This window comes from Neovison vison, chromosome 3 (genome assembly GCF_020171115.1).
Source record: "Neovison vison isolate M4711 chromosome 3, ASM_NN_V1, whole genome shotgun sequence".
Classification (NCBI taxonomy): domain Eukaryota; kingdom Metazoa; phylum Chordata; class Mammalia; order Carnivora; family Mustelidae; genus Neogale; species Neogale vison.
In genome coordinates, this window is record NC_058093.1 from 40,396,748 (window position 1) to 40,422,798 (window position 26,051).

Below are 26,051 nucleotides of genomic sequence, written 5' to 3' on the forward strand. Positions count from 1 at the left end.
GGTTGCCTAGGTAGCTCAGTGATTAAGCATCTGCCTTTGGCTTAGGTCATGGTCCCAAGGTCCTGGGTTCGAGCCCCGCATCAGGCTCCCTTCTCAGCGGGAAGCCTGCTTCTCCCTCTCCCACTCCCCCTGCTTGTGTTCCCTCTTTCTCTGTGTTTCTCCCTGTCAAATAAATAAGATTTATTTTTTTTTAAAGATTTTATTTATTTATTTGACATACAGAGATCACAAGTAGGCAGAGAGGCAGGCAGAGAGAGAGAGGAGGAAGCAGGCTCTCTGCGGAGCAGACAGCCCGATGTGGGGCTCGATCCCAGGACACTGGGATCATGACCTGAGCCGAAGGCAGAGGCTTTAACCCACTGAGCCAACCAGGCGCCCCTCAAATAAATAAGATCTTTAAAAAGAAAAAAAAAACAACTGCAGTATGAGTGACTAGTTGACCACAGTGTTCCTCTAGGAAACGTGTGATATTTTATTGGAGTAGCCTGTTAATGTTCCAACAAGCAATTTGGTTGGTTGTGATATTTTCAATCACTAAAGTGTTGAAGCTGTAATTTTACCACAGTAAAATGCCATCATGTGTTTACATTCGCCCCTTGGGTTCTTTTATCTGTCCCAACTTTATTGGCAGATCATTGACAAAATGTAATTGTATATATTGCAGGTGTACAATGTGATGATTTGAGACACATATATATTGTGAAATGATTGCCAACAGGAAGATAGTGAACAACACATCCATCACCTCACACAGTTAGCTCTTCTGTTTGTGCATGGTGAGAGTGCTTAAGATTTACTATCAGCAGATTTCACGTGTGCAGCCCCCATTATTAGCTGCTGTCACTGTGTTGTACCTGAGATTCTCAGGACTGATTCATCTTATAACTGAAACTATGTGCCATTTGACCTCCATCTCCCCATTTTTCCTCCCCCGACCACTGCCATTAAGTGATACCATGCAGCATTTGAGTTCCTGTGTCTGGCTTATTTCACTTAGTGTAATGCCCTCCTATGTTCATCCCTGTTATCACAAAGAGCAGAATTTCCTTCTTTTTTATGGATGATCATATTCCATAGTATATATGAGTATATATACATTTTCTTTATCCATTCATCTGCCAACAGATCTGTAGGTTATTTCCATGTCTTGCTCTGATGGGTAATGTTACAGGGAACATGAGAGCACAAATATGCCTTCAAAGTACTGATTCCATTTCCTTGGAATATATATACCCAGAAATGGGATTGCTGGGTCAAACAGTAGTTCTATTTTTCATTTTTTGAGGGACTGCTATACTATTTTCCATTATGGCTACACCGATTTACAGTCCCCCCAACAATGTCCAAGTGTTCTCTTTTCTCCACATCCTTATTATTTCTTATCTTTTTGGTAATAGACATTGTAACAGATGTGAGATGATTTTGAAACTAAGAAAGCAATCCCACTTGTAATAGTACCCCAAACAATAAAATTTTTAGAAATACATTTAACCAAGGGGGTGAAAGACCCATACACTGAAAACTATAAGACATTGATGAAAGAAATGGACAAAGGCACAAATAAGTATGAAGATAGACACCCATTATTCTTGGATTGCAAGAATTAAAGTGGTTAAAATGCCCATACTACCCAAAGTTAGCTCCAGATTCAATGTAATCTCTATCAAAATTCCAGTAGCATTTTTCACAAAAATAGAAAGAGCTATCCTAAAATTCATACAGAACTTCAAAAGTTAGCCCTGACCACCTAAAGCTATCTTGAGACCAAAGACAAAACTGGAGGCACCACACTTCTGATTTCAAACTACATTACAAAGCTATAATAATCAAAGCAGTATGGTACTGACACGAAAACAGACACACAGACCAACAGAACAGAATACACAGCTTGAAATGACTTCCATGTATATATGGTCAACTAATCTTTGATGGTTTCTTCAATAAATGGCATTGGGAAAACTGACAGCCACATGCAAAGAATGAAACTAAACTCCCGTCTTACACCACACACACAAATTAGCTCGAATTAAAGACTTAAATATAAGACATTGGGCTCTTAAGTATATAGTTCACCTGGAACAGTTGCACCCAAAAGTACAAGTCATTTGACTCTAGAGCTTCGGTTTTAGTATATAGACTTTTTTTTAGTAAAAAGTCATTGTTTTTCATTGCTGTAATGTACCTACTTTTTCCCTTCTTCTCACCTTTCCAGTTGATGTTCCCACTTCTCTAGAGGCTCATGGAAAAAGTACCAGATGGTCTGGTCTTTGGGGGGAGAAGCTTCCTCCATCTTGAGCTTCTTCTGGAAGCTCAAGGTGTTCACCAAAACTCTGCCCTCAGGGCTGCTCTAAGCCTGTGGTAAAATTGCAGGAAAGTGCTCACGGGCCTGTTCTCTGTTTGCAGGTCATCCCCATGCTTCCCAGGGTGCTGTGCGAGGAGCTGTGCAGCCTCCATCCCATGACCGACAAGCTGACCTTCTCCGTGATCTGGACACTAACCCCGGAGGGCAAGGTAACAATTTACACACGTGACCATTTCGTTCAGTGAGTCCCTGTTAATCATCCCCCGGGTGCCTGAGGCTGAGCTGGAACCCCGTGGTGGGAGGATGAGGGCACTGTAGGGACTACTGTAGCCGCCACAGGGGAGAACAGAAAAGAGCCCCCTGCCCCCGAAGAGCCGTCAGTCCACTTAGAAGGCCAGACTGATCCTAAGCAATTAGAAACAAGTTACTTGTTTTTTATCTTTTCTCAGGGGAGGGAAGAAATTCTGTCAACAAGGTCAAGTGGGGAGTCTTAGGGCAGGAGATAATATGGACATGAAGGCAAATGTGGCTTGGCTGTGAAAGGGGGAACGTTCCGAGAGGACATTTGGGGAAAGGGTTGTGAGTTTGGATAGGTGAAATCAAACTATTAGGAGCCTCAAATGCCAGTCACAGATGAATTCTGAATGTTAGCATCCCTCTGAAGTGTCCTGAAAAAGGTGCCATTGTAGGAAGGTGAGTGCTCCAGTGTAGTACGGGTGACCCAGTAGTTTGAAGATGAATTTAAAAAAAAAAAAGATGAATTAAATTGACCCGAGGTAATGCTATCATCAAGGCCAGTGGTGATGAAACCGTGGATCAAGAACAGAAAGGAGAAGAATGTCAGCAGGCACTCCCTAAAGATAGGGTTGAAGTAAGACAGATAAATGGAAGATAGCTCCAGGGAAAAAAAAAAAAAAAGAAAACCAGTCTCCTCCCCCACAAACAGAAACAACCCTAAACATCCAAAAAAAAAAAAAAAAATGCAACAATGAAGTAAGATATGGCATTCAGTGGAATGTGACACAGTTAGTAAAACTGTGACAGAGACCTCGTGGGAGCATAGGAAATGTTTATGCTGTGATATTAAGTGGAAGTAAAAAGAAGATATTGAATTATGAAGACATTCCAAATAAAGATGGAGGATCAAATACCCACATTCACTTTCATTCCCTCCCAAAACCTCACTAAAACAACAGTGAAGAGATTTTTTTTTTTTAAGACATAAACCCACAAGGACAAAGAGAATGGGAGAGCAGACAACAGCAACAAAATTTTGGAAGCTGGAAGCAGATGGATGAGTGGTAACTGACTTAGCAGTCCCGAGAAAGCTGAATCCTGAGCCAACGAGGGAGAAGGCCAAGAAACAACCCGACTTGACATAGCAGAACCCTAAAGAAATTCAGAAATCGGTGGCACCACATAACTCCACAAAGTAGAGGAGAGGTGGGTGAAGAGGAAACTGACCGTACTGCTTGAAAATTTGTTTAGAAAGATCGCCCCTGCCATAAGTGGGAAGAAGACCAGAAATGTATCCTCTGGACAGGATAAAACAAAGGATGTCTAAACTAGAGGACACCAAGCACACCTGATGGCCATGGTCCCTTGGGAGAGGTTGAGTGAGTGCTGGCATCCTGAATGTTTAAAATCTTAGCTTTCTTTTCCAACCAAGCCCAGAATTCTGGTCATCAAGCCTTATACCCTTGAGTCAGGAGATAAGAAACTTTTTTTTTTCTTTTTGAGGAATCTGAGTGTGATGAAGATTTAGAGATAACAAGGGTGGAGGGGCCTTCCTCACTGGCAGCCCAGCTGTGTCTCCCTGCAGAAAAGCCTAGAGGCAGAAAGCTCCACCAACACAAGCAGCACTTTTTAGGATTTCACTAAAAATCAGCACTTCAGTATTTCACTCTCACATATGAAGAGACAACCAAGGAGCACCTGGCTGGCTCAGTTGGTGGAATGGGCAATGAATGGGGTCATGAGTTCAAGCCCCACATTGGGTGTAGAGATTACTTAACGAGAGAGAGAGAGAGAGACAACCAAGACCAGAGCCTCTGCCATGAAATAAAAAAACCAAAGTAAACAAACAGAAAAAAGCAACTAGGGAAAAACAGACTCTACAGGGGAAAAGAAACTATCACTTATAGTCCATGAGAATTTTTTTAAAGAAATGATGTCATGGGGGCATCTGGGTGGCACAGTGGTTTAAGCCCCTGCCTTCGGCTCAGATTGTGATCTTGGGGTCCTGGGATCGAGTCCCGCATTGGGCTTTCTGCTCAGCAGGGAGCCAGCTTCCCTCTCTCTCTCTCTGTCTGCCTCTCTGCCTACTTATGATCTCTCTTTGTCAAATAAATAAATAAAATCTTTAAAAAAAAAAAAACAAAGAAATGATGTCATAACCTCTAGATACTTTATGAAAGAAATGGGTTGGTGCAGGAAGAAAGAGCTCCTGAAAATTTAAAACATGATAGAAGAAACGAAGATTCAAGACTCTGGTTGAAAGACAGAGTTGAGGAACTATCCCAGAAAGAGATAGAATAGGTAAGAAAATTAGAGAACTAGTCCAGGATAGCCAGTATCTGTTCAGTGAACATTCCAGAAATAGGGAACAGTCAAAATAGAGGGGGAAGAAATGATCAATAAAATAATTCAGGAACTGTCCCTTTACCAGAGGATGTGACTTTCCAGAGTGAAAGCACCCAGTGCCCCAGCACCGTGTTTGGATACACATTGTCTCCAGGCCACAGCATCATAAAATTTCAGAGCATCAAGGACAAAGGAAAGATCCTCTTGGCTTCTAAGAAGGAAAAAAGAAAAGTCACATACAGTATTATCAGGACTCAGAATACTTCAGACTGTTTTTGTATTATAAGCCTAGTAGCTAGATGGCAATTGAAACAAAGCTTCCTGGTTTCCAAAAGACTGATTTTTGTGCTAAAACTCTGTACCCTGATAAGTTCTGAATAAAATGTGTGAGTAGGAAAAGACATTTCAGACATGCAAGGCCTCAAAAAAAAAAAAAATGTATCTCTCATATACCCTTTCTCAGAAGCTACCAGAAGATGGGCTTTACCAGAGTGAAAGAGTAAGTCAGAAGGAGGAAGACCTGGGATTCCGGGAGCAAATAAACCAACCCAAGAAAGCAGTGAAAGAATCACCTAGATCACAGATTGGGAAATTTTCTCTGAAAAGGACAAACTTTTCCTGTAAAAAATAGTACCTTTTTTTTTTTTTTTTTTAGCTTTTAGGCCATTCGGTCTCTGTCACAACTACTCAGTTCTGCTGCTGTGGTGCAAAAGCAGACAATACATAAATGAAAGAGCATGACTGTGGTCTAGTGAAACTTTCCTTAAAAATAGATGGCTATCACTGCATGATGGGCATTAAGAAGGGCATGTGATGGAATGAACATTGGGTGTTCTATGCAACTGATGAATCACCAGATTCTACCTCTAAAACTAATAATACACTATATGCTCCTTAGATTGAATTTAAGTTAAAAAGAGAAGTAGGTGGCAGGCGGGATTTGACCCCTGGACCATAATTGGCTGACACCTGTAGATGATGGTGAAGGAAGCTCTTAGGGCACTAGTCCTAGGGAGGTATAGAAAATAGTCCAGACTGTAGCAGGCCTGAAGGCTCTAAGAGAGCTGTCTTTAAGAAAATGAAATGGTTAAAACAGCTATGTGTCTGAATTTCTTGAGAAATGATTTCAACCAGCAGTTACAGAACTTTCTTTTTTTTTTTTTTTTTTAAGATTTTATTTATTTATTTGACAGAGAGGGAGATCACAAGTAGGCAGAGAGGCAGGCAGAGAGAGGGGAGGAAGCAGGCTCCCTGCCGAGCAGAGAGCCCAATACGGGGCTCTATCCCAGGACCCTGGGATCATGACCTGAGCCGAAGGCAGAGGCTTTAACCCACTGAGCCACCCAGGCGCCCCAGTTATATAGAACTTTCTAGTCCCAGGACTTGTTACACTAAAAAAAGTCTTTGATGACCTCAGAATGCTTCTGTTCATGTGAATTACCACTGTTTACCTTATTAGAAATTAAAACCAATAAAAACTTTAAGCATTTACCTATTTAAATTAAGGTAATAATACTAAGCCCAATCCATTATGTTAAAATAAATACCACTTTATGAAAAATAACTACATTTTCTAAAATTTAGAAGAGAAGCTGGCTTTATATTTTTGTAAATCTTTTTCACATCTGTACTAAAGACATTAAACCAGGTTCTCATATATGCTTCTATATTCAAACTGTTAGAATAAGTTATTTTGGTTGAATTATATATGTGAAGAAAATCCAGCTTCAGACAGGTTGTTGGGAAAGAAAGGTGTATTTTAATCGCTTTTTCATTTAATTGTGGATATTTGTCCTTGTACTACACCAGAATTCGGCAGTTCCTTAAAAATTAGTTCCAGTCTTAGAATCCAAAACTGTATGTGCTACAGACTAAATTCTGTACCCCCAAAACTCGTATGTTAAAGCCCTGAGGCCCACAATGTATATTTAGAGGTACAGCCTATAGGGAGATACTTAAGGTTAAATGAGTTCATAAGGGTGGGGCCTTGATCTGATAGAATTAATATCTTTATAAGAAGAGACCTGTGAGGACACAGTGAGAAGGAGATGCCTGCAGGCCAGGAAGAGAGCCTCTCTCACCAGGTACCACACTGGCCTTCCCAGCCTCTAGAACTGTGAGAAATCAATGTCGTTTAAGCCCCCCTCACTAGGGTATGCTGTGAGGGCCACCCCCATAGATTAATACAATATCAGCTGAGTTTTTTTTTTTTTTAACTGGGTTACAGTAAAATCTGTTTTATACTTTAAATGGATCTTTTACCCATACAGAGATTTTTTTTTTTTATCATGTACTTAGAAAGTTTACATCATTTAGAAAACACTGGCTCATTATGCTGATCTCTTAAATGTGAACATATTTCATTATATGATCTCAAAATATCACATTGGTTAGTGCCTCTGCTGATTTAGTTAAGATTTTAAGTATTAGGAAACACACATTCATGTGTTAGATACAAGGTTTCCAAAATTCTAATATTTGCGAAAGCTCAAATTTTATCATGGGCAATAAATAATGCAGTTGTTTTCCTCGAAGTGCCAAAGAACCATAGCTAGAGTGATATTTGTTCCTTAAGGTAAAATGGTGTTCTGTTAAAAAAAAAAAAAAAAAAAGTGATCAGTTTAGCTTACCGCTCAAAGTTACAGAAACACCTTTTCTCAAGACGACCATACTACTTGAGCAAGCAGCGTAAGGAGACAAGGACTCAAGGATTGAGGCATAATAAAACTAAAAACTTGAAAACTTGTACTGCGTCATCAAGAACATTCTGCAGCGAGGTAGCTTCTTTGTTGCTGTGGGTGAGGTGGTAGAGGGTACCCCAGCCCCTGATGTGGTTTTGCTGTTGCCTGATTCCTGCCAAGGCGGTCGAACTTTACCCCACCAGTGCTTTTGTTCTGCAAGGATAAATGTCAAAGTGTGGAAAAGGACAAAGAGTGCCTTAGTATTATTATGAAAACAGCATTGACCTCATAGGCCCCTGGAGGGGTCTCAGGGACCCTCCAGGAGGCCACGGACCATACTTTAAGAACCACTGTTTTAGGGGCACCTGGGTGGCTCAGTCGTTAAGTATCTGCATTCGGCTCAGGTCATGACCCCAAGGTCCTGGGTTCGAGCCCCATATCGGGCTCCTGGCTTGGCGGGAAGCCTGTTTCTCCTTCTTCCACTCCCTCTGCTTGTGTTCCCTCTTTTGCTGTGTTTCTCTCTGGCAAATAAAATCTTTCAAGAAAAAAAAAAGAACCACTGTTTTAGACAGTTGGTGGAAAGATTGGGGTGGATTCATGTACACAGTATAAAGAAAAATCAAGCAAATGAAGATGAGATAATTATTAATTCTAGTGAAAATAAAAAAGTGGTGTAGGAAGAAGCATCACTTTTAGTATGTACATAGCCATAATACTTCATTCTGGTAGTGATGATGTCATCATCGGGAGGATGAGGGCCTGGAATGGTTATGTGGGTTGGTTGGGGGACGGGAGTGCATGTGGAAAGAAAAATAAATTCTCTTCTTCTATAGTGAAGGGTTTTCAATAATGCCTAAAATTGAAAAATCAAGTAGTCATCAAGCAGGCTAGGTAGAAAGATGGAAGTAGCCAGCAATATAACCACCTGCAAAGGTGAAAGAGGTTACCCTTGGCAAGGAAAGGGACAGAGGGCTGCTGGCTTTCATAACTAGACTTTAACAGTTTGTCTGCTTGAACTATGGCTACTTTAACTTTTCAATTTTTACTTTGAAAAATTTCAGATATGCATAAAAGTAAAGAAAATAGCACATAAACCCACCATCCCTATCTCCCGGATTCACTACTGGCAATCTTTTCCCCTCCCCGCCTCTCTTTCTTTCTTTCTAAAGTATTTTAAAATAAGCCAGAGACATAATGTTATTTCACTCATATTTTGATACGTGACTTAAAAATTTGGACATTTTCTTGTATAACAATAATGCTAGCACCCCTAACAATTAATTCCTATGCCTTGGTGTTATCCACAACCCGGTCCATAATTACATTTCCCTGATTGTCTCCAACTGATTTGTCACAAGTGGAAGCAAAACAAGTCACACACGTTACGTTTGGTTTTTATGACCCCTAAATGTCTGATTAGAAGTTGCTTTTTTTTTTTTTTAATTTTATTTATTTATTTAATTTTATTTATTTTGACAGAGATCACAAGTAGGCCGAAAGGCAGGCAGAGATAGAAGGGGAAGCAGGCTCCCCACTGAGAAGAAAGCCCAATGTGGGGCCCGATCCCAGGACCCTGGGATCATGACCTGAGCTAAAGGCAGAGGCTTTAACCCACTGAGCCACCCAGGCACCCCTATAAGTTCCTTTTTAAAAGTAAAGAAGTAAATATTATCTGAGATACAAAGAAGGAACTGTGAAGACAGTATGCCAGCAATCATATTTTGGTGGGGGTGGGACCATGCATGGGGGGAAAAAAATGAATGGAAAAAGACCAGAAGGAAATAAAATAGAAAGCCAATAGTGGTTGTATTTGGGTAGTAAGAGTATGAGTAATTTTCTCTACTTTTTTGTATTTTCTAATGTTTTTTGAAAACATGTATTTTATATTTTTATAAATGCTTATTTTTGCAAAAGTTGAAATAGAAAATAAAAGCCCATAGAAGAAAACTGACTTGAGTCAACAGAAAAGAACTTTGAATCTCAATTATGCCTGCCAGCCTCAAACCCAAGAAATAAAAAGCTGCCTGATCTAATGAGCTACTAAAATACGAGGGTCATAAAAGAAGCACTCGAAAGAGGCGAAGTCTGAAAACTCCATTGGTCTTTAAGGTTTCTGTTGGAGGCAGCGTCTGGTGAGCAAGCCTTCTGGCATGTGAGGGGCTGGAGAGCAGGTGTAAAGTAGGCACGGGATCCAGAAGGGCACCAGACCAGGCCTCCCCCAAACTAAGCCAAAGAGGAAGTGCAGGATTTGGGCTGGAGACCATCATGAAGCAAGACCCACTGGCCATACCCTGCACAACCAAGAGACTACCTGGTGGGTGGGCCCGGTGGGTTGGTTGTCCTGAGATGTAGTTTTGCATGAGTACCTCTTACAGTCAAGATACATGAAATGAGATGTCAGACGCCAGACTCCTGTCCGGGGGGTGGGGCTTCTTCAAGACCCTGGCAAGAAACAAGGAAAGCCTGCATTAACCCAGGGGGCAAGGGGAGCAGGCAGGAGGGTCAGGGAGCCAGAGGAGGCCATTGAGGAGGAAGGGAGCCCCGCATCAAGAACCAGAGTAAATGAGGAGGAGAGCAGCCAGAGCCTGAGGCTGGTTTTGTATGTGGTGGTTGCTCCACTGGTGAGGTCTTGGACTTAGAAGGGGCCAGAGCAGCGCCCCCTGCGGCCTTCCGCTGCTACTACATGGCCGCCGGCCTCACTGGCAGTTGAAGTGGAGAAAGTTCTGCGTTTTTCCTTAGTCTTCTAGAATGTCTTACTTTCTGGAGCAGGCATGACCAGCTCTAGAAAGGCCATTACAAATTTCTTCAAACACCCACTAGATTTTTTTTTTTTAAAGAGCCACACTAGAAAATCTTGGTTGTCTCTGCTTTCATTAAGCCAATACCCAGATTTTTAGGTCAATAAACTGGGAAGGGTCTGGGTTTTTTTTTCATTGTTTTTATTACCATATAATGTATTATTTGCCCCAGGGGTACAGGTCTGTGAATCATCAGGCTGAAGGGTCTGTTTTGGGCACGTTTTTCAAATACTGGTGGTGAGAGCATTGTTCTCTGATTTCAAAATTTATATTGTCATGAGGGAAAACAAACCCAGCGACATCTTGTGCTTCATAAGATCCAACTCTGGTACCACGAAGTCCACTTTGACCGTGAGACACCAGTGTGAACTTGTGATCTCCAGCACTTCTGTCTCCCTTGGCACTAAGGCTTTGCAAACAGATACCGTGTCCTGTGTGCCCCACTCATCAGAAGATATCTTCATTTGAAGTCACCTTTGTAAAAACACCAGTGTTGTGCTTTGAAGAGATCATAAGCAATAATTGGACTTGATTACTGAGTCTTTGAACCTTAGAACCATGAAACGCCAGGGTCAAAGTTCAGAACAATAATGGAAGGGTCTCACAATGACAGTAGCGATCCATGGCTTGCCTCTCCCACAGCGTCCCTGCCATGTGCCATCTGGCTCAGCTGGAATGTGGGAGTGTGCTCCAGAAGTTGCTTATTTCAACTTCAATCAAGGGCAACCTCATTTCAGCCATTGATGCAGGCCAAAACCCAGAAGGTCATTATTGACTTTGGTCTTTCTCTCACCCTTCACATCCAGTCTACCAATAAATCACCTCAGCTTTGCCTTCTAACTGCCTCCAGACCCTTTCCCCCTTCCTTACTGCTCTGAGTCCTGTCACCTGGGGCCAAGCTGCTATCCCCCACCTGGACCACAGCGGCCTCCTAACTGTCCTCCTCACCTCGGCTGCCCCATTTCATCTCCTCTTTACACAGTGGTCAGAGCGATCCTTCCAAGTCAGACATTAGGTCGTGTCTCTCCTTTTCAGAAACTCTCCAGTCTTTCATTCAGAATAAAATCTAAAAAGTCTTTACAATAGGATTTTTTTTTCATTATTTTCTCCCTGTCTTCTCTGCTAGGAATGCATGGACTACAAAGTTTTCTTGGGACTAGAGTCTCTTCTCCTTTCCTGGAGCACCTTGGCTCACATGGGAAAACCTGGCCTTTCTTATAAAACTGACCTCTCCCCTAGGCAGCCGCTCCCCAGCCCAACTTTCATGACCTGACCACATCGAGAAATCACACTCCCCAAACAGCCATGTTAGAGCACCTGTCAGGTTTCTGCCCATTCCCAGGAGTTCTAGGAAAATCTGTCCAGGCCCTGCCTGATGCACCCATGTGGAATGTTGGACGTTGTGGGAGAACCGTGGTTGTCTGCCAGTGAAGCTGCTACTTAGGAATCCTTTTTATTTACTACCAGCACCACTGTCTCAAACCTTTATTTGTGGGCCCAGCCTTCCATGGTGCCTTGCTCTCCTCTTCCCTCAAGAGCCACCATTTTCCCAGGTGACTTTCAACTCTTCCTGGGAACCAGAGGGACCAGCTGCTGGATCTGCTGAAAACCCCTTCAGAGAGCTACAGGCCCTCTCCACCTTCCCTCATCCTTTCCCTTCTCTTCATGCAGTAAAACATGCACCCATTCCAACTTGGGCTTAAGGCCTGTGTTGTCTAGATCTTTTAATGGCATCAGCATTCTCTAAGCCACTTGGTCTCTCAGTCTCTAGCTTTCTTCACACCTGCCCCATCACATCCATTCTGAGCGCTAATGTTTCTTTCTCCCTTCACCGGGTGTCTCTAATCAGTCCTCTCTCTTCAGTTCCTACAGTTGCTGCCCCCTGCTCAAGTCCTTGCCATCCTCCCCTGGGACGTTGAGAGATCCAGTTCATAGCTCTCCATTCTATTTCCCCAGTGCTGTTAGATGACCTTCCAGAAGGTGTCTCTGGTCCCATCACTCTGTTGCTCAGCATCCTCTCACAGCATGGTGGTGGGCTAGGATTTCCCACAGAAGTCCAGTCTCCAGAGTGTGATGTACACAGACCTCTACCCACTCTTCCGCCATTTCATGACTGTCTACCAGCTATCCTCCAAGCCCCTCAGACTCTACTCTAGCCAGGGAAGGGTTTGGCCCCCAAATTGCCACATTCCAGAGACCTTACATATGCTTTCCCCTCTTCCTAGCATGTCCTTCCCCTCATCTCTATCAGCACCAATCTTACTTACCACTGAGATCCATCTAAAATGCCGCTTCTTCTGTTATTAGTCCTTCCTTTATTCCTTTGGTAAAGACTCACTGAATATTTGCTCTGTTTGGGTATGACACAAGGTACTGAAGATACAGGAATTAAATATGCATCAAAATAGAAACAGTAGTTATCTCTTAATGGTGCATTTATAGAGTTCTTTTTCTTCTCCACTTCCCACCTGTATTTTTTTAAATTTTCTGTGATTAATGGCTATTACCACTGAAGTGAGAGAAGAATGAGAATTGCTTTGAGACTTTTTTTTCCTGTTTCCTTTTAATAACCAGATAAGAGATATTGGAATATGTTTGTAGGCTATAGGGGAAGGCGAATAGAAAAGGAGCTGTTGAAAATGAGGAAAGAAGGAACAGATTTTTGGAGCCAGGTCACAAATGACTGGGAGGCCTGACCTTGGGGCCCTCAGTAGGAGGAGAAGAACCCTCCCCCCCCCCGCCCCCCGCTAGCACTCCCAGCTGGGAGGGAGTGAAGAGTGGGGACCCCTGCTGAAGTCCGGGAAGGTGCTCCCTTCCCTCAGAATCCATTCTCCCGTCTCTCCACCCTGCAGCACCTGACTGCCCTTAAGAGCCATTTGTGCACAGATCTGTTGTCCTCCTAGGTCTTAATATCCTGGTAAACAGAACCCACTCTTAATCTTATAATCTCCTCCCCATGCTGCACAGTGTCATGTGTTCTTGAAAATGATTTGTAAAGTAAACTGCATACCTGTTTTCAGTCCTTTGTTTATTCAGTCTGCGTAAATGAACTGGGGTTCCTTCCCCTGGGCGAGGCCTTTTTATCTATAGCAGTCTTCTTAGCAGTTCTGAGCCGTGGCCTGAGGGCTGAGAAGGGCTTCCCACGGCTCATGTTGTTGGAAGAGGCTCACCACCTGCTTCCCCATGCAGACCTCTCCACAGGCTCTCACCCCCACTGCTCCCCAGTTGCCACCTGTGGGAATCCTGGGAAACTTGAAACAGAAAATCGTGTGCGCATCCTGGGCCACTGTGGCATTCACAGCAAGCCTGCAGAGCCTGGGCTCGTGCAGTGCCGTGTCCCCTCGGGCTTTGGTTACCAACACAGAAACACATTGTTGGGTTTTGTGTTTCATCCTCAGACCCTACAGTGAAAATCCGGCCCCAGTAGCTCCTAATGCTATTGCCCAGAGACAATAGCTTCCAAGGCTGATTCTGAGGATAATAGAAAAGTTCCCCGAATATCCATCTTTAGTTCTTCGAGGAGGCAGGGGCAGAATTGTTTTATGTCAGGCCTGTAGGAACAACCCAAGACCAAAGGAGCCTTTAGAAAAACTGTTGTGTTCTCGGGGCCTCTCATGACCCAGTTTGCTAATGAAGGCACCGGGCAATTAGAGGCTTACCTAAGGGTCACTTGAGGGTAACAGCAGACTAAACCATGAGCATAGCCTTTGCTGGGAATCCTTGAGACTCAAGTAAGGATTCAAAACAAAATAATTTCAAGAGATCAAAAACAAAAACAAAAAAGACATTTCTAGTTTATAAGGCTGTCAGGCAAAGAGCTAAGAATTATTTTTAATCAGCTTATCTCCTGCATTTTGATGTTATTAATAATGTATTTGAATTAAATCTAAAGATTCGGGCCTTTGGGTTAGTAAACAATACAATGGGTCGCTTTGGTAGGGTCTTTAAAGGACCTCTGTGTTTAAGAGATGGGCCAGGTTGGTCTTGTTGAAAGGCTAGAGCTGAGTAAATGAACCTCAGTGGCTTTAGAAGTTTGTAATTTTGTATTTCCTGGGTCTCTCTGAACCCAGTCCTCAGAAGCCTCCCTCCCTTGCTCTCCTACACTTTCTTCCCTCTCCTTCCACCTCTAGCTTCCTTCCCACACAGCCCTTAGGCCTCCCAAGCCCCATACAACTGTCTGAGGTAAAGAGAACACTTTTCAAGGACAACTCAGGCGTGGTGCCCTCATCCTCTGTCATAGGAATGGAATTCTTGTCTCCTAACCACATCCGGGCCTTCAGGCTCCTCTCATGTTCCTGCCATTTCCTAGGTTTCCGAGGCAAACACTTGAGGAAGTTGCCTCGTCTCCCTCCTCTTAGGCTTAGAAGTCTAGACAGCTGTCTCTTGATCAGGATGGGAAGGGACCCAATTATAGTCTGGGGTCAGCAGGCTAGGCTGATAGCAGGTGGCTTGAGACAGTAGAAGAGTACACAGTTTACTCAGGCTTGTTTTCTATAAAATAAATCTTCCAGAAAAGTCTAGCACATAAACAAACTGCTTTATAAACTACAACCAGTTGGCAAACTCGCAGCCCTCTGCTCTGAGCCCAGACTCTGTCCTCCCCACCATTGGCAAAGGCCTGTGGTGGGCCCAGAGCAGCTTCAGAGCCTCTCCACACAGGAGGAGAAGACATGGCCAGGCCTAAATGAAGGGTACTGCGGACTGTGCTTCCATCGACTCTCTACTCTGTAATCCTAACCTGGCCTTCTTCATTCCTTAAGAAGTGACAGGATGAGCAGAGGAGACCCCCACTTGCTGCTCAGCCAGCACCCACCCATCCTGCTGGCTGTGCCCACTGCAGTCACTAGCACCTTCCACCACAGATAGGTCGCATCTGCCCCTCCCAGCCGTGTTGGAGCCCTTCCTCTTTCAGCCCAGTTCCTTTCCAGAAGTGTCCTTGGTAGCTTTGACTTAGGGAGGCGCTGACCTTCTTTTCAAAGTAAATTTTAAAATATAGGTGGATGGAAATGGACAGTTTTCAAAGGATACATTTCCTCACAATTCTGTATCTGTAAATTAGAGAAAGTTAGTATATATTTGAGGCACACTTTGTCTCCTTTACCTTACTGTCGGTCTCAGCTGAAATACAGTGTATTTGGCTGTGGTGTGACACATGTGACACTGAATTTTGAATCTTACATAGTGAGACACAGACCCAGTCTTGGCTGCCAATGAGGAGACTGTGTGACTTTTCAGACTGCCAGCCTATTTTCTCAACTGTGGAATGGGCTGATCGGTGCACTCCCATCAGACATGTTGAAGAGATTCTAAAAGGCAGTAGGTATGAAAGTGCCCTACAGCCCAAGCAGGCCAGATGCCAGGGTTGTGCCATTTCCTCGCTTACCTGGTACGGGAAAGGAGGTCTGGAGGTACATGTTGCGCTCCTTCCTCAGCAGGGTGCTTCCAGCCATTTGCCCTCAGTGCCCTTGGTACAGTATTTAAGCTGACATTTAGACAGCCATGTCCTAGAGAATATGCGGGAAACTTGCAGCCTGCAGAAAGGGAGTGACCCAAATCCCCTGATGAAGCAAAGGAGAGGAGGAGGACAGGATCTTCTTTCGGAAGGATTTTGTTTATGAAGCTCCTCGTGGCTTTTTTATTTTTCCATGAAAAACTCTTTGTCCTTTTGTCTCCTGCCACTGGCCCTGGTTATGGACGGGGCGTTGATGTGAAGACAGTTTCCAAATGGGAGATTAATGAGGTGTTCTATCCAGAGAGGAACCTTCCTTCCATGCCGTAAGGCATGCTGCCCCTGGGAACCCTGCCCCACCCCCTTTTGGGTCTTCGCTTTCTTGCTGCCCTTATATGTAAGGCAGTGAGGAGTATCCTTGCTTCTCTGCTGCCTCTCCGCTTTTTCTTGGCCTAGGATTTTCTTTTTTAAGATTTTTTTTATTTATTTATTGAGAGGGAGAGAGAGAGTGCATGCGGGGGGTGGAGAGAGAGGGAGAGAATCTCAGACAGACTTGGCACTGAGCCTGGAGCCCGACATGGGGCTAAGTCTCCATCCTGAGATCATGATCTAAGCTGAAGCCAAGAGTTGGACATTCAACCGGCTGTGCCAGCCAGCCGCGCCCCCCCAGCCTCAGAATTGTTTTAAATCTGTGCATAGGATGATTCCCACAATCACTGCATTGTGTTAAAGCAGGATAGGTTCTGCTGCCTGAGCCAGACCCTGGGCCAGAATGTTGCTGATGGCTCTTCAAAGCTTCCTCTTCAGCCCTTTGTATATTCAGAAAAAAGGTTGGTGCAGATTTTTCTAGGATGCAGGTGTGAGCGGGAAGGGGTGCTCAAGTAAGGTGAGCGCACTCTAGGAAACTTCTCGTCTGCGCCATAGTCTGGTTTGGTGGTGTTCGTGTATGCTGGTAAGAAGGCTGCCTGTCATCGACTGATAAGGAAACAAGCTAAAGGAGCAGAGGTGCCCATTAGGGGAAAATTGGCTCAAACTAACTGAGACAGTGTAGCCTCTGTGTGTTATTCTCAAGTTTTGGTAAGGAGTGGTAGACTTCTGATTTTGCCAAGTTACAGGTAATAAATTTTACGAACTCATGAGGATGAAAAGTGACATCTAGTCAGCACTCAGCACCATAATCAGAGGGCTTTGAGGGAGAAATAAGCTCTGTTTAGAGCAAGGACATATGGGCTTGGGGTTGGCAGAGTGTCTGAGAACCTTCTGGAACTTACTGCAAAATTTGGTGCATAAATATTTCAAAGGAGAGGACCTGGGGCTTTCTTTAGATTTTTTAAAGCAGTTCTTGACCCACTAGTTTACCTGAAAATAGATGCCCAATCAGGCTGGTGGGAGACTGCCTGACCTGTGTGTGGTGGTTACCCATAGAAGTGTACTGGGGTTTCCTGCGTCCTTCAGGAAAAATAGGACACAGATCCCAGGAGGCCAGATAGCCTATGACTTGGATACCTGAGGGAATCAGTGGAACTACTCATAAGGTGTGTGGAATCGAATGGAAAGGAAAGTTTCCCCAAGCATGCCAAAGAAAGACTGGCAAACAAAATGGACACATAGAAGGAGCAGGGTTGACTGGGTTTGGAGTGCAGTGGAGAAAAGGAAACAAGCTTAATCTCCAGGGGAAAACTTTGTGACCACAAGAATGAATGGGTCGTGGCCCTGTCATTCTAGAGGAGCTTGGAGCGACTCCATTAGTGGGGAGTTTTCAGGAAATGTGGATGTAATAGAAGGACAAGCACGAGCTGACCTTGAAAGGGGGCTCTTCTGGAGATCTGTGTGCACCACTTCCCCACCGGGACTGTTGGACGATACCTCGAGTTGGCTCTCTCATTTCTCTTGCATTTAGCACACACTGCAGGCACCTCCTGAGAGCCAAATGCAGGACCTACTTGCTGCAGCAGAAGAGTCATGAGCACAGTATTTGAATCACTTATATTTTTGGATAGGAGTGGTTCTTGGAATAATCCAGAAAGTACAGTTGAAGGGTTGGTTTTTGTTGTTTTTAAGAATACTGAAGTCCGAATTACAGATCCAAGACTCTTATGTATAATGAGGCTCTTTGCACTGAATCAAAGGAAAAGGAGAGCAGTTTTTACCATTCTTTTCCTGGGCTTCTCGGCTACTATTTTAAGAGTACTGGTTCTTCCTTCAGGGGAAGGTCAGGGTATTTTAGACGTCAGTGTCTCTCTTGCCTTCCAGGGTAGTAGCCAGCATGTTCCATAGAGGCTGTGTGGTGTGGACAGCTCCTCTGGGCTGGGCTTTCTCCTTTACCCCGGAAATACCCATGGATCCTTCAGATGGCTTTTTTTCAGGAAGCATATTTTGGAGGCTGTGAACAGAATGGTTTGGCCTGTGAAAAAGAAGGCAGAGGGGATGTTTGCAAGTCCAGGCAGAGAGGTCCCGCAACTGATTAGATTGACCTTCCTCCTCCCGAGCCCCTTCTGCCTCTCAGAACGTCTAGTTTTCCTTGCCCATGAATCCATTCCCCACAGTATTTCTCTCAGAGCTTTTCTACTTCTTCATGCCTTTGAGCCCCACCTAACCCCCTTATCCTTTGCCTTCTCCCCCATAGAGTGGAGCTAGAGTGGAGCTTTCCCCTCCCCACTTCTCTCCCCAGAGTTGCCTCCCTCGCCTCCCCTTTCCTTCCTGCCTCCTCTCCAGGCCACTCTTCCTCTCTCATGAATGGGTGCCTCTTCCCTCACCCCACAAACCCAGCACAATCCTCCGTCCCGCCAGCCCCCCAGAAGCAGTCATCCACACTCATTACCTTTCCTCCACCAGCCGAGCACCTATCCTTAACCCGAAGCTTCCAGAACTTCATTCCATCGTGGCCCACGGAGGAGCCACTGCTATTTGCCTCGCCTGAGGACTGTGTGCACCGGACTGATGGCAGGAGGATCTGGCTTCCCCGACAGTGGATGGGCCCACAGTGGCAGCCTCTCCAAATCCATGCACAGCACAGGGCCTGCAATTGTAGTTTGCCTCTGCGTAACCACCACCACCACCACCCACGCCCCACGCTCTAACCCCTAAAAAGCTGTCCAAAAGATCACCAAGAAGCAAATGTGACATGCAAAGATTTTTCTTTGTTTTTATCTTCCTTGACATCCAAGGGACATTTGATTCTCCCTAGTGGTGGCTAAGAGCTCAGACTCAGGCCATGGCTCGGTTCCTGGCTGTGCCTTTCCCCAGCCTGTGACCTCAGACAGGTCCCTTACCATGTCTGTGTCTCAGTTCCCGCCTTTGCAGAGTGAGGATCACAAAACTATGTCATTGGGTCGCAGCCTGAAATGGCTGCCCTGGGGGAAGCGTCTTGTCCCCTCGCAAGTGCTCTGGATGTGTCTGCTGTGGCTTCTGAGGACTCCTTTCTTTAAATCCCTTTCCCCTAACTCTGGACACCCTGATCTTTCTCCTGTCCCTTTGAGCTCTCTCATTTTTTGTTTTCACTATCCAGAGTCTCTTTTTGCCCCCTAACATGGAGAGATGGTAGAGAGTGCAGCCTTGACTCTCCCTTGCCCTTTCTGTCTTTATCGGACCTTCCCGCCGAGGCTGCCAGTTCCCCACCCATAAATGAGTCATCCACCCAGACCCCAGGCCCACACCCCAGCTACCTGCTACATAGCCTACCATCCGGATCTTCTCCCTGCCCTTCAGACTCAGCAGTCCCCAAAATATTTTAACGTTTGTTTTATTTTTATTTTAAAAGCAATAAATGCTCATTATAGAAAATACAGGCAAATTTTAAGGATAAAATATGAATCGACAGTAATCCCATGACAGCAAACACCACTGCTCAATTTGGGTGGATCTGTCAAGCCCAGTGTGCCTCCACCTGGGCCACGTTTCCCCCCAGGGATGTTTGGCGATGTCTGGTGACGTTTTTGGTTGTCAGCTTGGGGTTGTGGGAGCAACTGCTGGCATCTTTCAGGCAGAGCCCAGGAATATCACCAAACATTTTACAATGCGCAGGCTAGGCCGCACAACAAAGAATTAGCCCACTCAATAGTGCTGGGGTTGAGACACCTTGTTCTGGACCTTTGTCTTCACATAAGTGGCCCAAATAGAATAAGTAGGAATTCCTTTTCTCTTTCTGCCTCCATCCTGCTTCTCTCACCTGTGTTCTCTGTTTCTGTCAGTGACCCCCCCTTGTCTCCCTCACCCCACATCCAATCCATTACCAAGTCCTCAGATTGCCCATGTGTCACATCTTTGCCTTCTACCCCCATCCCTTATCTTTCTTCCAGTTTTGCTGTTAATGACCACTCACTCAAAGTAATGGAAAGGTGCTCCAGCAGGCCCTTCACCTTGAGTTTCCCTCCCACTGGGCCTGGTCTGTACCACCTGTGTGCTTGGAGACCTTCTCTTGACCTCCACAGCCTCTTAAATCCAGCCCTCAGAGCCTGAGCTCCCTGAGGGCAGGAGTTTCCTCATCTGATCGGTTTCCGTGCCTAGCTAGAACGTAACACCATTCTGAGCACAGCGTTGGTGCTTGGTGGATCTCTGTAGAATGTGTACAGATGAATGGTTGCATGAAAGAAAAGTCTGGAAAAAGTTCTCCTGATTCCCTCTCAATCTGTCTTTGCAGATCCTTGGTGAATGGTTTGGTCGGACCATCATTCGCTCTTGTACCAAATTGAGCTACGAGCACGCACAGAGCATGATTGAAAGTCCAAATGAGAAAATCCCCGAGAAGGAGCTGCCCCCCATCTCCCCCGAGCACACCAGTGAGGAGGTGCACCGGGCTGTCTTGAATCTCCACGGAATCGCAAAGGAGTTACGCAAACAACGGTTTGTGGACGGCGCACTGCGTCTGGATCAAGTCAGTCACTTCTTTTTTTTGGTGCAACCAACAGATTTGACTTATGCTTGAACCCAGCATGCGTGAGGTTCAACATGGCAGTCTTGGGATCTTCCCTTCTTCCTTCCCCAGTCACGGCACTGAAACAGTGTTCTCTGAGGCAGTCAGGGACTAACTTTTCCACCCTCCAAACTTCACAGGCACACGCAGCCCACCGACATGAGCCAAGGCAAGAGAGCGGTGTCTGTGTGGGTGACCCTGTGACCAGCACTCCCAGCTGGTCTTTCCTGGCCAGGCCGTAACCCCGCATTTGAGCCTTCCCTCACTTTCTACCTCACATCCCTCTGAATGGAGGTGGGGACAGGAACAGGGAAGTTTACAAGGCAGCTGACCAGTATCTGATGATGAGGCTTTTTAAAAAAACGTGTTTCTTTTTATCCCTTGTCTTCCAAAAAGAGTCATATATTTATAAATTCTGGATTCATATTTAAAGAGGCGGAGAACTGAGGAGACTGGGGAATGTTGACTGTTGAGGAACATGGCAGCCCGGAATGGTACTGATTACTTTTGCATATCACAGCTGCTCCCGTGGCCCCCTGGGACTTAGGTAGCTGTCACTCAAACTTGGTCACATTTCCATGTCCATTTCTGTGTGTGGCGACTTTTAAAACCTAGGAATCCTTTCCTTGCCTGTCGTCAGTACGTTATATAGTAGAGCCTGTGTTCTGTATTGTGCAGCTTTTTTTTTCTCATATATATTTCTTACCCAAACCCCTGAGAACCTGCTCTCTCTGCCTGCTCACTATCGGCTGAGGGAAGTCTCTAGGCATTTGAAAAATGAGTTGAGCAACAGGATTGGCTGAGGGAGACCACTGCCGAGGGGGCAGCCTCACAGAGACATCTTTGTCCAAGCCTTCCAGCATGGAGGGATCTCAAAATGCTTTGTTTTAAAACTTTGTAATTGAAGATTTCGTTTCATCCTAGCTTTTGTGATAAATGTCACTAATGCTTCTCAGCCAGCATTGCAAATAGTTCCTGCTCTTGGTCCTAGGAGTAAGTTAGCAGCATCTGGGGCAAGTGGACACGCTGTTCTCCCTGTGCTTGAGGGAGTCAGGGCACCTTTTAGAGCTCACACACTCCTCCTTCCCTGGCCTGAGCTCAGGCAGCCTGAATGGACCTGTCTGTGAATGCAGTCAGGAGGCCGAGTGGCTGCTGGGGAAACCAGCAGACTGGGAGAAGAGGGACCAAAGGTACAGGATATGACAGACTATCTCCCTTCCTTCCTTCAGGGAAATCCTTGGTGGGGGCATGAACACACCCAGGGTCTCACTCTCCAGTGGCTGGATCCTTGTCAGATCCAAGGATGCTTTTTGGTTCTTGTTTCCTGGACTTGGTTCTGCATTTGGAAGCTCGCCTTTGAAGCTCGCCTCCTGGTTCTCTGCTTCTCTTCAGACATCTCCAGTAATATCCTGCTGGTCCCTTTGCAGAAGCCTCTTCCTCTGCTGTCCCCTGTAGGCTTCTCTTTAGTTGGAGTCTTCTCCACCCTCTTTTTTGTCTCTATCCACACTCCCTGAACGAACTCTTCTACTCTTAGGACTGTCACTACTAACTGGATGCTGATGATGCCTAAATCTGTCTCTCCAGCCCTGCCCTCCTTCCCAAGGCCTCGACAGGCCTCTCCCTCTGCCGTCTCGAACTCTCCACCCAGATGCCTCAGGGTCTCCTCAGGGATCGGTGCCCGTGGTTCACTGTGCAGCCTGCCTCACGCTCCCTCCTGCCTCCGCTCCCACCCGGGCAGTTGCGCGCATCAAAAAACCTTGCTGTTTACCCAAATCAAATAAGATATACTGATCAGATAAGAGCATAAAAAAGAAAGCCATTGTTTCTGTGAAAACTAAAACTGTCTGAAAAGATTCAGTAAGGATGAATCTGTAAAAATTCTGCTGTTTGCGTGTGACAACTGTATAAAAATAGGAGGGAAAAATGATAAAATTCAGGAAGAATTCTGTACTCAGATGGCTTTACAGATGTCTATGTTCTCCCTCTCTTAAAGAAACGAAAACTGTGGGGTGCCTGTGTGGCTCAGGCAGCTAACGGTCCAACTCCTGATTTTGGTTCGGGTCATGATCTCAGGGTTGTGAAATGGAGCCCCTTCTCCTGTTCGCTCTCACTCATACTCTCTCACTCTCTCAAAAAAAAAAAAATTAAAAAGAAAACATAAATTATAGACAATGAATTATGAGTAATTTATTCAGAAAAAATGTAGAAATCAATTATCATTCTCTTTTTTTAAATTAATTTTTTAAAAAGATTTTATTTATTTATTTGACAGACAGAGATCACAAGTAGGCAGAGAGGCAGGCAGAGAGAAAGAGGAGGAAGCAGGCTCCTTGCCGAGCAGAGAGCCTGATGTGGGGCTTGATCCCAGGACCCTGGGATCATGACCTGAGCTGAAGGCAGAGGCTTTAACCCGCTGAGCCACCCAGGCGCCCCCCAATTATCATCCTCTTTTAAAAAGCTTTATATTTTGGGGTACCTGGGTGGCTCAGTAGGTTAAGCTCCTGCCTTTGGCTCAGGTCATAATCTCATGGTCCTAGGATCGAACCCCACATCCTGCTCTCTACTCAGCGGGGAGCCTGCTTCCCCCTCTCTCTCCGCCTGTCTCTCTGCCTACTTATGATCTCTCTCTGTGTCAAATAAATAAATAACGTCTTAAAAAAAGTTTTATATTTTGAAAAACTGAATGAATGTACATTTATGTAAATTAAATGATTAGTTATAAATATATCCCATGTACGATTCCCCTCTTTATTTTTTAAAAGATTTTATTTATTTATTTAGAGAGTGCATGCACGAGGGCAAGTGGAGGGAGGGGCAGAGGGAGAAAGAGAGAGAGAGAGAGAATTCAGGCTGACTGCCCGCTGAGCGGCGAGCCGAACACGGGGCTCCATTCCAGAACCCTGAGATCATGACCTGAGCCGAAACCAAAAGTGAGATGCTTAACCAATGGAGTCTCCCAGGCGCCCCTGATTCTCCTCCTTAGCCAGCCCCTACAATAACTTACTAACCACTCCTTCAAGCACCTCAAATGAGAGGGCTTCTGTTATAACATCTTAGAGATCTTACCCTATCAGATTGTTAGAATGTTTTATTGGATTAAATATAAGAAATGCTCTATAACTATAAAACTATAAAAGGTCACTGTTAGGTGATCTCAACTCACAGTAGGAAGGGTATGGTAGTCAAGGAAGAAGAATGATCACAGATTATTGTTATTGATCTGTTGGCTTATCGTAGAATCAGAATTTAATTGCTGAAAACAACCTTAGATATTTCTATCTCATTGGCTCCCACAATTTATATGTTGGTGAGCTGATGCCCCCCAAAGGTTAAGTGAATTGCTTATATGCAAGAAACCAGATAGCTGATTCTTTGTTCAGTTTTCCTCCATTTACATCATGCTGACTTAAGAGAGAAAAGTTTTCCTTCAAAGTGAGGGAGAGAAAAAGCCCTCAAAAGTCCTAATTGGGTTCCAGTTAATTAAGGTTTGAAAATAATGGATGTACATCCTTGGAGTGGATTCCTTGGTTCCCCAGAAAACAAGTTGTGTGGACCACAGCTTTGGAAGGAAGAACACATCAATCTCACACAGCAAGGGACACTGGCAAGATCCTTTATAAATCAGCTCAATGGCCCCATTCAGGGGTGACCGGGTTTGTTCCCCCAGGCCTGCTGCCTGCCTTTGCCCTCGCAAAAATCCACTTGGTACATTTGGTGTAGCCGGCCGTTTGGAGCTTCTCCCTGCAGCTTTGTTTGCCTCATTCCACCATGTCCACATTTTTGGTTAGTCCTTAAAAAAAATATGCCCTTTCACATTCGCCTCAATTAGAGAGGCCATGCCTGTCACACAATAGGCCCTTGGATGTGGAATACATCTGCTAAACCAGAAGTTTTCCCTTTCCTGGAAGTCAGTTTACCATGTGGACCTCTGGAATGAGGAAGGTGGGGGGTACTAGGGTAGCACCTATCTGTTCAGCCAGGGTCGGACCAGTTCAGAGGTTAGAACACACAGAAATACGGAGCTGCTTGACCACCGGGCGACTGCAGTGGACAGTGTCAGCCAGAGCGGCCTCAGCCACATGGGATACAGTGCGCCCTCAGCCCTCAGGGCTGCCTGGGCTGGCTCCAGTCCCCAGGGTCCGCCTGCTGAAGTTGTCCCCAGCGTGCTATCAAATACGACCAAGGTGTGTATGTACTATGGTGTGGGACCCATTGGAAAGGGCCGCCTTGAAGGTCAGATCGCCCACTTCCTGTCACAGCCCTCTTTTACCTAGAGCTCAAACGTCGTTCTACAGAAGTTCTAGCTCTGTGAAAGGATGCCCCTTTGTTTCACTGCCCAAAAAGCAAATGCAGATGCCTAATGCATTCTTTGTGCTTTTTGGTCACAGGAGTTGAATAGTATTGCTTCTGGGTGGTTATTTCCCATCTCCACGTTTCCCGCTGCCATGTTAATTCTAGACTTTCCACAGATTCTGGTCTCATTTTCTTTCTTTTTTTTTTGTTGTTTTAAAGATTTTTATTTATTTATTTGACAGAGATCACAAGTAGGCAGAGGCAGGCAGAGAGAGAGGAGGAAGCAGGCTCCCTGCTGAGCAGAGAGCCCGATGTGGGGCTCGATCCCAGGACCCTGAGATCATGACCTGAGCCGAAGGCAGTGGCTTAACCACTGAGCCACCCAGGCACCCCTGGTCTCATTTTCTTTATCATCACATATGTCACTGCTGTTTCTTGAAAGGAGATGCCCCCAAACGGGGCCCAGATGTTTTTGTAGTAAAAGGAACCATAACGGTTTATAATCATACGCAAACCGAGTTTTGGGGAAGGGAAACTGAGAAGCCCTCCATCTTCACTCTGGTTCGGTCGTTGCTCCATGACACGGGCCTGCTAGACAGGCTCTGAGGGTATGCCCAGCTCCCTGAAACTTCTGTTTATGCCCAACACAAAGTCTGCTCCCGGGCAGCTTTCTCTCTAGAGAGGAAGAGAATGCTGCTTGTGATCTGACATGGCCTCAGACTCCTTTTAGCATTCTGTGTCTTAGTGGTTGCCTTTAAGAAAGGATAGCAAGGGAGGATAGCGGTGTGGTAAATAGAACCCTCAAACAAAAACATCTCAGGGAAAATTGATTATCTTCAGGAAGCTACACTTACAGTGTTCTGGGGCTTTCTCTCAGCCTGACATTCCTCAGTCAGGAGAGAGCCTACTCTGTGTGTGGGCTTCTGTGAGAAACCCGCATGATGGCCTGTGAGAAACGGCCCTTTCTGGGGTCTTCCCAGCAAGTGGTCAAGGACGTGAATGGTTCCTATTGAGCCTTTGACTTTCTGAATTT

At 45.2% G+C, this 26,051-nt stretch overlaps 1 protein-coding gene across 1 annotated transcript in view; it reads left to right on the plus strand.

The window, feature by feature from the left end:
- Positions 1-26,051, plus strand: part of DIS3L2 (DIS3 like 3'-5' exoribonuclease 2) — a 366,805-nt gene that overhangs the window by 270,242 nt on the left and 70,512 nt on the right. The window contains exons 12-13 of the mRNA XM_044241854.1: positions 2,404-2,511; positions 20,453-20,686. Coding sequence (XP_044097789.1) covers positions 2,404-2,511; positions 20,453-20,686 — 342 coding nt within the window. The remainder of the gene's footprint in view (positions 1-2,403; positions 2,512-20,452; positions 20,687-26,051) is intronic.